A 15,820-nucleotide genomic window follows, 5' to 3' on the forward strand; every position below is an offset into this window, starting at 1 on the left:
AACGACCGTTTTAACGGCACAAGCCTGCACAAACGGAACACTAAAGAAGTAGCCCACTTTGGTTTGTTTTGGGGCAATATGGGGGGATGGTGAACTCTGGTAAACTCTGGACGACCTAAAAAATATTTTTTAATATCTCATTCTGGTTCTGCTGGAAGTATTTTCCTGTTAAGGGGGAGTTTTTCTATCCACTGTCCTTACATAAATGCCCACTATGATGAATTGTTCCAAAGTCAAAGACTCAATGCAGTCTGCAGGTTTTCCTTAGATGTATTTTTTTTAAAAATTAGAATAATGAACTGAACGTGGCTAGATTGTTTGATAAATGGGAACAAATTGGAAGAGATTGAACTGATTTTGAATATTATTGTATGATAGATTCAATTACCTAAAGAAACATACTGAGAATTGAGTAGAAAATGTAAAGCCAAAAGCAGATTTCTGAAGAAGTTTATTTTTTATTATGAAAGATAACTCAATAAACTGTTTACAATATTGTCATTTCACTTCAAATATACAGTACAGACCAAAAGTTTGGACACACCTTCTAATTCAATGGGTTTTCTTTATTTTCAGACTATTTATAAGGCAAGAAATTCCACTTATTAATCAGACAGGGCACACCTATGAAGTGAAAACCATTTCAGGTGACTACCTCTTGAAGCTCATCAAGAAAATGCAGAGTGTGTGCAAAGCAGTAATCACAGCAAAAGGTTGCTACTTTGAAGAAACTAGAATATAAGGGGTATTTTCAGTTGTTTTACCCTTTTTTGTATATTTCCACATGTGTTATTCATAGTTTTGATGCCTTCAGTGTGAATCTACAATGTCAATAATCATGAACATAAAGGAAACTCATTGAATTAAAAGGTGTGTCCAAACTTTTGGTCTGCACTGTATATAAAATCTAAATGGAGGCGACTACCGACCCCAGCTTGAGTCATGTCCTAGACAGAACATGGTTATGTCTCTGGTTCCTTTTAGGACTTCACGTGCGCTGAGACGGGATTTCTGGCGTGCTCCGGTGTCACTGGAGTCTGTCTGGCCAGACTCAGAGCTTTGTGCACAGCACCATCTCTGGGCGACGGAAGCAGAAGTCCTTAGTGGCCCCAGCTGCGCGGCCGGCTTTGTGTCAGACACCAAATGTAAGCTTAAACCCGTCGCGGCAGACATGAAGACAGAGAGAAGATGCGCCCAAACGCTGGCAGCGAGCGGGCAGGTGATAGATCTGCTCCAAAAAGACGAGCAAGACATCCTGAAAACGCAGGACGAAACCAGATATGTTGATTTGGAGTACGAGGACGAGAGGGTCTGTCGTTTTGGTCAGAGGAACCAAGTGTCTGTCATTGTTAAAAATAGTGGATTTGAAGCTGTTTGCGCGTCGGAGCTGAACTCTGACCTGAAGGAGATGCACACCAAGGAGGGAGAAAGCACCAGAGGTGAGAAATGCGTGAAAGATTTAAGAAATATCCCCTCTCCGTCATCCTCACCTCACCTGAAAAAAAATGAGACTAGCCTACAAATAGGAGAAAATAGTGGTGAGAGCGCAGTTACACACACCAATGTGTCCAAAGGCATGGACAGCAAGGCAGAGTGCGAGGAGGAATCCCATAGCACCAACAGCAATCTGAGTGGGAGAAGCGAGTGTGAGGACTGTGAGGAGGCGGATAATGTCAGCCTGGTGCTCTCTGATGAATCTGCTCCGTGCTTAACCGAGGACCATTATATTACCACGCACGAGATTCAGCTCTCGGAGTTCTCTGACCATGAAGGGGACTACGACCTGGGCATGGGCTCCTCCACTAGCTGGGACATTGAAGATGAGAGCCAGGTGTACCCATTCGTAGGCTATTCCTTTGCAGGTGAGAGGGGGGCCTGTGGGGTGCCCTGCTCTGAGGGTGCCACGGTAGTAGCAGCAGCGGTCAGCACTCTGCTTGAAAGTGATCTGAGCGACACGGCCAAGTTCTGTGTCTCAGATGAGCCCGAACAGAAGCAGGGCGAAGGACAGATCCACCTGTCAATCAGAACCACATCCCGAGCTATAAATGACCCCGGCAGCATCCAAGAGGAGGAAAATATCCTTTATCATGCCAGGCGCTCCGGAGACATGAGCCGCTATGTGTTTAGGGGAGTGGATGGGAAGGCAGAGACCTTTTGTGACAGGGCGAAGTGTTTCATAGCCGCGCCTGGACGCCCGCACTTTGGCGGCAGATTGAGGGGGAAAGAGGTCACCGAGTATTCCAGCGGCACGTCCAGCGCTGTCAGCGAGCTGGACGACGCTGACAAGGAGGTGCGCAACCTCACAGCCAAAGCCTTCAAGAGCTTGGCCTACCCTTACTTTGAAGCCATCAATTTCAGCACCTCCAGTGAGTCCTCTGCATCAGAGCATGGCCGGAGGAAAAACAGGTGGTCCACGTTTCTGGATCTGAAATATGGCAACGTGAACATGTCTCAGGGGCTGGACCAAAGTGTGATTTCCTGTCAAAATCCTGCTGTCTCATATGAAATAGGCAAAAACAGCGACAACAGAGGTTATAAGGGCACCATTCAGCCCACAAGTAATATCTTTTCTCTGAAAGCCAACCCCCGCAGCGCCTCGTCATCAAAGCAGATCCAGCTGATGGGAAAGTTTGGGCAGGGCCACAGCGGAGTGATCAGACTCACAGAGACACTGAATTTTCGTTGCAATGTCAAATCGGGAATGTCTGGGGAAGAAAGGCGCACCAACTTTGCACAAAACGCTGGGGGATCACGTTCCACGGATGAGGTTACCAAGAGCCTGCAAAGCAGCCAGCAGAGTGGGGCCAGCAAGCTGCCCTCTAAAACCATGGAAGATACTCATAAGAAAACCATATTCGCTTCCAGTTTGTTAAAAAATGTTCTTTCTAAGAAGATGCAGTTTGAGCAGGAGCGCAGGATGGAGAGGGGGGAGATCAGCGAGCCGCACCAGGCGCCGTCTCCGGGCTTTGCGCTGCAGGAGAGCTACAATAAGTGGAAGGGGAGCAGGGAGCTGGAGAGGCAGAGCTCCAAGTTCTCTGAGAGCGGCTCAGACTATGCCATAATGTGCGTGGATGACTTAGGGGACTTTGTGGACAGCGGCTCGTGTGATAGTAAGAGGCAAGACGCGTGTGCTCCTACAACAGAAACTAATTTAAACTCGACCAATGAAGCTGGGATTGATACTAAAAAAGGCGCCTTGCGTCGCAGCCAAAATAGCGCGTTCAGATGCTGGAAGGACGAGGAGCTAGAGTTTCAAAAGGATCATAAAAACCATCAAACTCTGCTGGACAAGCTGCCTCCACTTGATGACAAAGAGAGTGAGTGGGATCCGTTCTCCGCAGGCTGCGATAAACTGACTAAAATGTCTCATTTGTTTGTGCCAAATATCCAACTGCTGCCCAGTGATAGAGAGGTGCGACCGCAGCTGCAGAGAGGAGCTTATTCCTGGAATGGGAGCAACACTTTATACATCACAGACTCCAAGAGCTCAAAATCATCCAAATCACCGGAAATTAAAATCAACCTGAGAAGCGTTAGAGACAATAAAACGGAAGAGTTTGGAGGCTCCAAGCTGCGCGCCTTGAATATTACCGCTAGCCCATCGAGTCTGATCAGAACAGAGGACTTCAAATGCCAAGCCCTGGCTGCGGCTCTGAAGGGTGAGTCCTCAGATAAAGTTCCGCACTTTATGGTTCGAGACATCAGAGATAATAAAGGGAAGTTACAAACTCCTATTCACCAAGTCAGAGATGTACGTAAGCTTGTTAAAAGTTCCTACCACTTTGTTTCCTTGGATAAGAATGAAAATAAATCAAACTCATTTAGCTCTGAAATTCCTTCAGAGCAAAAAAAGCAGATGCAAAACAATAATGCTAACTGTGTGTCCCCCATGGTAATAAAATGTCAGTCTGTAAATACTAACAATGCAGAAAAACCTACCGGAAACCTTAAACAGGAGCAGTCTGACACACGCAGATCGTCTCTAGAGGGCGTTAAAAGTGCTCCACTCCAGAAGGCATCAGGGAGAGCAGCAAATATCTCAAACAGCTCAGAAGGAAGCACTGGGATGAGCAATGGGGGCAAAACAGGTGCAACAAGGCAAGAAACAGCGTCAGAGATGGCAGAAAATAAATTGGAGTCAAAAGTGGCAAATCAGGTGGCTTTGGAGAAACTCCAGGCCGCGGTAAAAACCATGGAGCAACTTTATGTGTTTGATAAAAATGAGTGGAGGAGAAAGTGTGAGCCTGATCATCTGACGGACAGCCATGTGCTGTCACTGATAGCCAATGAAGAGCAGCAAGAGTCTGAGGAAAGAGGAGGGAGAGGGTTCAATACAGACAAAGCAGTCAGAATAGATTCCTACCCAAATATAGACAAGACCCCCCCGGCATTATCGGTGCCCTCCAGCACTGACAGCTCCCTAAGGTGGCTAGATAAAGACCTACTTAAAGTGATTCAGTCATCCAACAGGCATGATGAAAGGTTGGTCACAAAGACAGTCCAAACAGTTGGCACCTTAGGGAGCAAGAACATGTCCAGCTTTAGTTCCAAACCCAAGGCCTACACAGCTGCTGATGTTCCTCAATCAAACACTGCCCCACACACACCTTTCAGTGGCAAAAGATTTGCACCAAAGTCTCCTAAATTGCCTGTGTCATTCAAAACCAGTCAGACAGGAGTTAGTGGGAAGGAAGATGCTGAACAGAGGGGAGTGGACCGATTTGAGCATCAATTTTCAGGTGCATCGGTTGACAATGAGAACTACCTAACCATCCCGGTCAAATTTCAGCCCAACAACAGTAAAATGGCAGCATCTGCAGATAAAACATCAATAAAGACTCTTCACCATCAGTCACTGCCAACCCCTAATGCAGTACATGAAGATTATGCTTCTAGAGTCCAGGATGGCCACAGTCAGAGGACAAAATGCTCCAGTATTGTAATGGAGACCCATTCACCAGAGATCCCCTCTGCTACTATTTATCACTCCCTGCCAATGGCTGTGTCTGCCAATCAGCCACAAATGTATTGTTTTTCCCCAGCAATCACTCCAGCCCCCACCCTGGACCCCTTTCAGGGGACACAGAGGAAAATGCTGCTGGATCCCACCACTGGGAACTACTACCTGGTGGACACGCTGGTGTCCCCAGCCACAAAGCGTCTTTTTGACCCAGAAACGGGCCAGTACATGGATGTACCCATGCCACAGCCTCCAATGACACCAGTACCAATGCCTATCTCGCCGCTAGCGCTCAGTCCTGGAGCATATGGTCATACCTACATGATCTATCCAGGCTTTATGCCAACCCCTTCAGTGATACCTGCTCGAACGCTGGTACAGTCACAGATGTCCATGCCATCAGAGGTAGAGGGCATGGAGAAGTCTTCCTCACAGCAGACTGAAGGAATGTACATGGAGAGTCCTTTCTATATGGCAACTGGGAAGCCTCCCCAGACAGCTTCAGGGGCCCAACAGCATGGTGCCCCCAATAGGCCACAGCATGGATGTTCCAGCATGAACCAGCCAGTCATCAACATCACCTCCCAGCAAGGGCCAAGGATCATTGCCCCACCCTCGTTTGATGGGACCACCATGAGTTTTGTGTTAGAGCACAGATGAGTCGCTAAGCTGGACAGGTGAGTCCTTCACATTTTCACTTATTTTTGCCTCTGGAAGAACTGGAAACCACAGTTCACCTTCACCTTGTTAAGGTAACAAATAGGTAACAAAAAGGCAAACTGTTCTGCAGTTATGGACATGGTCATTTAGTCTGAGGGACATGAATGTTTTCTTTTTAACCTAGTAGTTTCTTTCTGTTGGAAAAATAAATCTAATCATAAAACAAACTAAGTCACCACTATGAGGAGCCGTATGTAAAGTTACAGTCAAAAATTAATTTGGGTTATCATAAAAAACAAATGGGGGTTAATTGTTCTCACCATATATTTATAATTGTCACAATTTTAAACTTAATTAGTATGCTAAATATTTAGTTTGTAAAGCAAATATCTAGCACAAAACTAAATATTCAGTTAGTACGCTAAATAATAAGCTTGCTAACTAAATACTTAGTTAGCATAAATAGTTATGCCCAAACTAAATATTAGCTTTCTAATTGAATATTTAGTCAGAACAGTGAAAACATGGCCCCCCATTATTGAAAAATAATCTAAATTATTTGCTGTTAATTTTTGACTGTGTAACTTAACATTTCAGAAAAAAAATCAGGGGAAATTTAGGCTTTGGAAAATGTATGGATAATTTTAAAAGTCAATGAAAGTAAGGATAATCCTGACCATATATTTGTAATTTACATTAACTTTTTATTCAAACCATTTGTCACTGGATCAAACTATCTAATTTTAGATTTCCCAAATTTTCTGCAAGTTGAAGTAAAAACAAGCAGACATAAAAAGGTGTTTGTTGCATAGCTAACATCTGCAAAATTTCCATATGCAGTGACAATAAAATTGTCATGTTGGGTTCAAGTCTTTTAACCCACATACAGAACACAGTCAGGAGAACAGGAAATCAGATAAAGTTTATTTTGACAATGATGAAATAAGAGATTGTGTGGTTCTTGTTCTGTGGATGGGAAGCCAGGGTCGTCAGCACTCTGAAGACAGTGGGAGAGATATGGTGAGTTGAAGGCTAATCACACAGGTTGAATTCTGAGGGAGTGGAATGATCTTACTTGGAGAGTTTCCACCGGGGGGAATTACTGTGGTCTCCAGGATTGTGGTCTCTTTGTAGGGGCCCTTGATGATCCAGGTTCCAGTGTGAGGTCCAGATGGAGAGTTCTGTGGAGGTAGATGGAAGAGGCTGAGGTGGAGGCCGGACAGATAAGTTCTTGAGAGTAGAGGTGAGGAGCAATCTGAGTGCCAGTGTGAATCCAGGAACTTGTCAATGATTCTTCATCAAAGGCGGAGAGGGACTCAGTCAACCAATGGGTAAAATCTGCGGCGTCACGAGGGGGAAACCAGAAGGCCAGGAACTCTGGCTACACAGTGGGTAAAATCTAAGGTTCCATGAGGAAACACCTGAGAGAGAGGCAACAGGGAAAACCTTTTTGAAACAATCTCAGAGAAACTTCAAAGAGCAGACTCAGAGGGGCACCGAGTACCATAACTGGCAAACACTCAGGCATTGAAGTGCTGGCAGTCCATTCCTCATATACTCCTAGGTGATTGATCACAGGTGTACTGACTTGGTCAGCAGGCACGCCTTCCAGGTAGTGCAGCCTCGAGGCACCATCTAGTGGATGATGAGGGAAGCAGCAGACAAACAGAAAATCCCCACAAACAGCCAAAACCCCAGTTCCCAACAGTACACCCCACCCACCACTTGGCAGCCCAGAAGAATGGTAGTTGGTGATAAGTGAAGGGTCAAGAATAAATGATCCAGGGACCCCAGGAACTTGTCACTGACTCTTCATCAAAGGCGGAGAGAGACTTGGCAACCAGTGGGTAAAATCCACGGCATCATGAGGGGGAAACCAGAAGGCCAGGAACTTGGGCTACACAGTGGGTAAAATCCAAGGCGCCATGAGGAAGCACCTGAGAGAGAGGCGACAGGGAAAAATTACTTGAAACAATCTCAGAGAAACTTCAAAGAGCAGACTCAGAGGGGTTTTAAGTACCATAACTGGTAAACATTCAGATGTCTAAGTGCTGGCAGTCCGTTCTTCATATACTCCTGGGTGATGAGGTGATTGATCACAGGTGTACTGACTCAGTCAGCAATCACGCCCTCCAAGTAGTGCAGCCACTAGGCACTGGACAGGAAAGTCCTTCACATTTTCCCTAATTTTTGCCTCTGGAAGAACTGGAAACTACAGTTCACCTTAACTATTTATTAAGGTAGCAATTAGGTAATAAAAAGGCAAATTGTCCTGCCCTTATGGACAGGGTCTTTTAGTCCATAAAAGACCCTGAGGGACATGGATGTTTTTTTTTAACTTAGTTTCTTTCTTTATTTTGGAAAAATAATAAATCTATGCATAAAAAGAACTAAGTCAGCCACCTCAGTGGATGAACAGGGAAGCAGCAAACAGAAAATCCCCACAAAGAGCCAAACCCCCAGTTTCCAACAAAAATGTGTACAAATCCTCATTACGTTTGCAGGTTTCTGTAATGTACAAAAATTAAGACACCAATAAATAATGTCAGAGCTTTTCCCATCTCTAGAATGACATTAATCCTGTATTATTTGACTAGACACACTTGCCAGAATGGAAAATGTAAAGGAACATAGAAAGATGCTATGATCTGGTTGCAGAAATCTGCACATCTTTAAACTATGTTATTGAACCACCAAGGGATTTATGTTCTTGATTAAAGTCTTCAATCAGGCTCAACAATCAAGATTAACCATGAAAACAAAAAAATATTACATTGAATCTGAGAAAGTATTTCTGGAGGGAGCTAAAGATTAGGATAACCCTAATCTTTGCTTAAGATCCTACAGATCTTTAATAAGATCAGGTACATGAGGAAACATGCAGAAAGATTTAACAACTGTAATGCCATCAAAGTTTTTCCATACATTTTTGAGTAATAAATAAATAATTAAATACTTCTGACATTTTGATTTTTTGTTTCTATTTAGCTGAAGAAAGTTATGCCACATAATATTCACTATATTGAAAATACAGTGAATATTGCCATGATGCTACATGGTAAAAAAAAAAAAAAGCAACAAAAAAAAACAAAACACCTTATAGATGGAAAATACAGGCACACAAGAAAAACACTGATATCCAAACTGGTTAGCAAAGACATATAAATTGGCATGTCCACTAACATCTTTGGTTAGAAATTATACACTGTGTTTATAGCATATAAAAAATATTTACATAAAATGCACAAGACATAAAAGGAAAAGGAGAAAAGTAGTTCATTCTTCTTAGAAGAAGTTATTTTTTAGGAAAATTGAAGGCGTCCACTGAGGCTTAGGCTTGGTGTGAAAGTTAAAAACGAGTAGTCATCTCTTCTAAGATGGTGACAACATCCAGCAACCAAACAGAAAAATGCAATAAAAACTATGTTCTGTATCCATTTTATTTTTTAGTTCTGTGTAAAGGGATGCTTGCAATTAATTATATTCATTTTTTATTATTTTATTTTTAATCATCTGGCAAGAACATATAATTGATTACAGGAATAACAGTAAATGTGTCTTATTTTTATTTTGCTGCAAAATAAAAATAAAATAAGAAAATTAACAAAATACAACAACAACAACAACTATTATTATTATTATTATTATTATTATTATTATTATACAGCTGAAAGAAGTATGAAAACTCAAGAGACCAAGACAATATAACTTAAATATGTGGATAACATGCATTCAAGCATGCACATGAGTATATGTACACATACTGAATTAGAACATGGATATTTAAAACTACAGAAGTAGACAATCACTGTCAGTGGTTAGAACTACAAAGAATTACTGAAGCTGCCGGGCTGGGGATACAGGCATATACACAGAAAGGTTAGTTTCTATGCGATTTTCAAGTTTGAGGGAGGGCATCTAGTCTCTCAAAATAGGATAGTAGAGGGGCACAAGTTTTATGAAATTTTTGGATCTAATGTAAAATTTGATCATCTCTAACTTAAAGAACAGAGCCAGGTCTTTCAACCAAAGAGAAGCTGTGGGTGGGTGTTCTGATATCCACGCTAATAAGATTCATCTTCGGGCAAGGAGAGTTGAAAAAGCCAGCATATTTTTAAAATCACTTGCTACTGATTCTCCCCTGGTACTCCAAATATTGCCAATTCAGCACTGGGTTGAGTTGACTGTCTATTCCAAAAGCTTCAGATAGGGTCTGAAATATCATAAACTGGAGGTTGCACAGTTTGTTACAGGACCAGAACATGAAAGTTAAATTTGCCTTACAGTTACGCTGACTGTAGAATATATCCTTGAGAATCTGGCTCTACTATAATGAATTCTATGAAGAATGTTGGACTGAATTAGTCCAGGTTGAGCACATGAAGTTGACCCATTTACTCTACGCAATGCATGATACCAGGTCTCATCAGAGATGTTTATTCCAAGTTCTTCTCACCATTCTGCTCTGATCTTATTGAGAGTTACTGTATTGAGTACAGTATGCTGTTATAGATTTTTGAGATGAGTCCTCTACCTTGTGTGGGAGTTTACAAAATGATGTCCACTCCACCCTTTGGAGGTAAATTGGAAAAATGAGGACTTGTGTTAGGAACAAAATCTTGACTGGAGATAGCGGAATGGGGTGGAACGCTAATTATATTAATTTCTTAGCTCTATAATACATGATAAGTGAAACAGCCACAGTGCAGTTGTAAAGTTTGCAGCCTAACATGTCTTTGTACCTTAAAGATGTGTTTATATGGAAATTATCTGAATATTATATCAACATTAACATACAATATTCATCGACAGGAATGTTGCATGTTTGTGCAGGAGGAAAGGTTCAGGTGAAGGCAAGCATCTGTTATCTGTGTGACCTGAAGAGCCTCAGCTGCTGCTGGACATCAGGATTCTGAATGGCAGCTAGGAGCTGCAGCAGTATGAGCTGGTTTTTTATAGGAGCAGTCATTTAAAGACAGAGAGGGCGAGAAGTCGGCTTCATTACATAAACACAGTATGCAACGCAACAGTCAAATAACCTTGTTTGCGCTCTGCGGGAATATTTGGAGTTTTCCTTCTTGTTTGACAATGAGACCCACAGAATGGAGGGCTCAATTATGTTTATAAAATAAAATGGTAGTCAAATACTCTGTATAGGGTGGAAAAGGTTGCAGTAAGCAGAAGGGTGCTTATTGTCATGATGACACTCTTGTCCTCATTGACTTACATGTAAAGATTATAAGGGTAATTAGAATTCATGGGGTGAAAATGTCCTCTGGTGGAAAGGTGGTATGCTGTAAAGATTACCTTCAGACTTCTTGTTGGGAGGGGCCTCTGACTAAACCCAAAATTATACATAATGCAGGCAGATTTATCTTTTCGGGTGTTTTCAGATCTTTGATTGGGCACCAAAACTGCAATATTAGTTCTATTTCCAGCTGGTGCTGCTCACTTTCACTCTGCACTGTATAAAACGAACGTAACCCTTTAAAAACCTGTTCCTGGCAATTTTCGTTAACCTTCGTAGCATTGAGCAGGTGTATTACATATGTCACAGACAAACGTTAGCTATTGGGTAACATTTAAAACTTCAACAGAGTCCATACCTCCAGAAAGAAATTGTTTCTTAGTAGTCAAGGGTCCAAAAGACCCCCTGGACAATGTAATGTGTAGAAGAAGGAGCTGGTTTTTACCAAGTTAAGTTGATGGGCTAAACATAGTGGTCAGTCCATGTAAGGGCTGACAAAAATGTACTCATACCTCCCACCTAGGATCACATTAGATTGCTCGGTTATATTTAGATGTCTCAGGAATGCAAACTCCACTCACTGTAGGTTCCCGTGGGGGTTAAACCAGGTACTTGTAGGTGAAAGGCAGCATTGTTCACTCAACAATGGCTTGTCACCAGCATCAAAGAGAAGTCTTTTAACTTTATAATGTCCAATAACATTTTCCCTGAAAAATAAATTAATCCTGGTAAATAATTTTTTTTCAGCATTGTGTATGCAATAGTAAAATATACTAATAGAGAGATAAAACATTGACTGTTTATGTTGATTTTAAGTCCAGTTCTTTGGTCAGTGTGTGAGTGTTGTACATCATTATAACAATTACTGTAAATGCAACAGGCTGAGTGGAGACTAGGGGTTCATCTGATCTTACTGTGTTCATAAGAACTTTCTCTCCTCTGTTTTTCTCCCCTGTAGGACTGGAGCTTTCGTGATCATTGACCACCTCTCGGTTTATCCTCTTCATTGTTTTACACTGATGTTAAGTCTGCTGATCAATGTAGTTGTTCAGGTATTCTATCTAACTGCTGCTGATTTAAAAAAAAACTTTCTACAAGATTGTAATTCATGCTTTTTTACACCACTGCTAAACCAAGAATCAATTCCTTTGAAGGGATTATTTACCCACTCCTGAAACTAAATAGAGTTTGATTTGGAAAATTTTTATTTTCCAAATCAAAATAAAGATTGATTTATCTAGTTTCTTCTCATTTTAAAATGAAAAGAAACTACTTGTTTTGAAGACATTTACACATCTTTATACAGTTATGAATCCAAGAACCTGTTCCCTGTTAGATTTTATTGAATTTATCGAAGGGTTTTTACAACCTTAATTGTCATGATGACTTCTTCTGTGTTGGTGCTTTATGATGCACACAAATCAGTGTTGATTCAAAGCACTTTATGTGCATAATTTACATTATTGCGCATTTTTTAAAAGTTAAGGTTGGAAAAAAATGTAATGTGACATGTTGTCTTTTGTTTGTACTGGTTTCTTTGAGAATGTGGAGCTGCTGGACAGTCCTTGTTAATACATGTCAGGCATCATTGTTATTCCAGATTATTCTTTTAGAATGAATGGTATGAGTAACTGACAGAGATGAATGCATTTGTTATGAGAGAGCATAACACTGAATTATATTTCACTCCCATTTTTAGAAATGTCATCTTGCCATTTGTTTTTTTGTGTCTTTTAGGGGAAGTGTCCTCTATTTATACTTTGTACATAGTTTTTTTTTCCAAAGTAAGCCTGATAGTGGCACACTTTTTAAAGTCTTACACTAAGATTCTGCCATAAACTTTCTGAAGATAGTAGGACTTTCAGGGGTAAGTGGAAGTAGGGTTTGCAAGACAAGAAAATGAATGGTTGAAACTTTGTGAGGGATGTATGGGTGAAGAGTGGAGGGACTTTGTAGAAGTATGGCAAAAAGCTGGACTTGATATGTTATGTTTTCACTTTGTTCAACTGATTTTTTGTTTTGTTTTGTTTTTCTGCATAAAAAATGACTTCACAAAGTTAGGTCTTGACTTTGCAAATGTGAAGATGGTATATGTTGAAATACATAATTAAAACAGTACTTTGGAACTGTAAATGTTTATTACATATTCACAATGTTAAATTGAGGTTGTTTCTACTCTTATATTGTACTTTATTACAACACAAAAACAAACATTTCTCAAGTTATGTTTCTGCAGTCACTTGTTGACTGACACATGAAATCAGTGGTGGTTCTTTCAGGAATGGTTCCCTGGCCAGAGCCCCTTCTAATGATATCCTCAACCAATTCAAACTAAAGCAAATACGGTAGATGATTTTCCAGGAGAAAGCTTGTAACCTATAGGTTCCCAGTACTCAGTCAGAAGCAAGGAAAATTACATGCATACAAGTAGTAGCAAACTTGTTCAGGGCACAACTGCCAGATAAGATGTGTCTTATTTTGTACTTCTTAGATGCCTGGCCCCCCTTTCTAAAGGGTTTGCTCCATACCACTAGATGAAAACATCCCTAATTCATATTTTCTTTTTTTTGTTGCTACATTATAAAAGTTTCCTCAAAAATTGCATGACAATAGAGGAATCAGGGTTTATAAGTTCAGTGGACTCCACAGTCACCAGATCTCAATGCAAAACAGAATATAGTGGAACAGGAGGATCTCATTATGGATTTTCAACTAAAAAATCTGCAGTAACTGTATGATGCTGGTATGTCAATAAAGACCAAATCTGCTTTGACACTGCAATGCAGCCAGATCCACCATCCTGTCTGGTGAAGGTGTTGGAACAGGATATAAAACAGTAATGCTTGAATACATATTTATTAAGTCAAATTTTATTTCCACTGGAGCACTTCCTCTCCCAAAAACCTTTGAAGCAAATAATGTCCTGTAAAATAATTAGAACTTAGCACACACTACTTGATAAGCTTGGTTATGCTCATACTGAAAGAACACAGCCACAACTAAATAGCAAACTACAGGGTCTGAGTCTGTGGTTTAGATGAGTGTAAAACTAACTCAGCTTTGTTTATGTAGAGCAGTGAGCATTAAAAGGTTCCTCTGTTGCCTGGGGATCCACAGTAAGTGGGTCAGAGGAGGATGGAGGTACTGGTTGAGTACACGCAGGGTCAGGTTGCAGATCTCCAACTGTATCCTCAGAGTCATCCTATCTGAGTGTGTCGATGACACATACCATCACACCCAGAGCCATGCCACACACTCACATAACCCTGACTAATGTGCAATGCATCCCACAATTAACACTCTATCAGGCTTAAAGAGTTTTTATAAAAACAAGCCTTTAAATAGACTTGTTATTAATATGAGTATTTACTCCGTCCAACAATTTCCTCTTGTGGGCTTTAGGTTTGTCAAGTTGTCTCTGAACAAACCGTTAGTCTTGTGATTATGTGAAATGTTTCTTCAGTACATACAACTTCACACTAGTTTTTATTATGATTCAACGCAGGTCAATATCTGTGCATGGCATCAAATTTGGAACAGAAAAGCTGAAAATTTAAAATGATTCTAAGCAAAGAGGTCTTTATTTCAAAACCGATGTAGTCCTCAATTTGACTATATAATGTAGCGTTTCTCAACGGGGGCGGTACCGCCCTTGGGGGGCGTTCAGAGGACGGCTTGGGGCGCTGGCAGAAATTTTTACAAAAGGGTGGCGCTGGGATTCTTTTGGGGGGCGTTTGCTTGAAGGTAAACTTTACATCTTAAATGCACAACAATACCAGTTTAGACTTTGAGCAACTTGCTAAAACTGCACTGTTAGACCTTTTATTGTAATTTTACAGTAACTTACTGGCAACACTGTTGCCAGCAAGTTACTGTAATTGCCATTCTACAGTACCCTTACTGGCAACAGTGTTGCCAGTAAGTTACTGTAATTACCATTCTACAGTACCCTTACTGGCAACAGTGTTGCCAGTAAGTTACTGTAATTACCATTCTACAGTACTCTTACTGGCAACACTGTTGCCAGTAAGGCAACAGTACCCTTACTGGCAACAGTGTTGCCAGTAAGTTACTGTAATTACCATTCTACAGTACCTTTACTGTTATGATATTTCACAGTTAATTTTTACTGTGAGTGTGCTTTACAGTTATAACTGCATTACTGTAAATGTAGTTTCTAGTATAATACAGTAATTGTATTTTATAGTAAAGCTGGTCTACTGTAAACTTGTTTCACAAGATAATGTCAGAGTTTTACTGTAAATTAAAGTTTACATTTCTTTAAGATAAGAATATTTTACCATAAACCGAAAAATTTCATAAAAGAAATTTTAGTCCAAGTACTGCGAATAACAGGTGTTTATTTTCAGCAGATTTGTAGAAATAAAATCCATTTACATATTCGCAATGTCATAAAGAACAATGTCACAATACAATATAATGTGCTGTAAAACAACAAAACCATAGAACACATTTCCTACATCAGAAGAACTTTTATTCCATTTGTCAAACAAAATCAGTGGGATCCATCTTGTGGAAGCTGAACTGTAAAGAATAAGACAGACAATGTGGGAGGTCATGAGATGGTCAGGAAGTTATCTACATTTTCAAATCGACAGGAAGTTGACAAATTAAGCTGAAGTGACAATGTTCACATGCATAAAATCTTTGTCATAAAGCAGCATTAAGTTGATAATTTGTTTAAAAAAAATCAATTGGACTGAAATGATAATAGAAGCTGCATAAAGAATGAGCAGGACTGGCTTCACTTCAGGTTTTTGGATTGTTTATGGCAAAAGCAGTCAGTCAGTCTTCAGTAATTCAAAAGATTGCGTACTACAAATGTCCCCAAGGGGACGATGAAGTACAACAATCTTTTTAGTCATTTTGTTGGTGCTGACGGATTACTGCAAAGGTGTGCCTAATAAACTGAAAACTGCATAGTATAAAAA

The 15,820-nt window shown here is 40.7% G+C and overlaps 1 protein-coding gene across 3 annotated transcripts; it reads left to right on the forward strand.

The window, feature by feature from the left end:
• Positions 1 to 882: 882 nt before the first annotated feature.
• On the forward strand, positions 883 to 12,994 carry LOC111611011. 3 transcript variants are annotated; one of them, XM_023346550.1, is made up of 2 exons: positions 883 to 3,659; positions 11,827 to 12,994. In XM_023346550.1, the coding sequence occupies exons 1-2, from the start codon at positions 959 to 961 to the stop codon at positions 11,841 to 11,843; spliced, it is 2,718 nt and encodes a 905-aa protein (XP_023202318.1). In that variant the 5' UTR covers positions 883 to 958; the 3' UTR covers positions 11,844 to 12,994. The 3 variants fall into 3 exon arrangements, with proteins under 3 accessions (XP_023202318.1, XP_023202316.1, XP_023202317.1); XM_023346548.1 differs by having other exon boundaries at positions 887 to 5,637; positions 6,755 to 12,994; XM_023346549.1 differs by having other exon boundaries at positions 887 to 5,637.
• The last annotated feature ends 2,826 nt before the right edge of the window (positions 12,995 to 15,820 follow it).

The sequence above is a fragment of the Xiphophorus maculatus genome, chromosome 14 (assembly GCF_002775205.1).
Source record: "Xiphophorus maculatus strain JP 163 A chromosome 14, X_maculatus-5.0-male, whole genome shotgun sequence".
NCBI classification, from domain to species: Eukaryota; Metazoa; Chordata; class Actinopteri; order Cyprinodontiformes; family Poeciliidae; genus Xiphophorus; species Xiphophorus maculatus.

Excerpts from the sequence above, each read along its gene's own strand:
- LOC111611011 (XM_023346548.1), top strand. The coding sequence starts at position 959 with ATGGTTATGTCTCTGGTTCCTTTTAGGACTTCACGTGCGCTGAGACGG.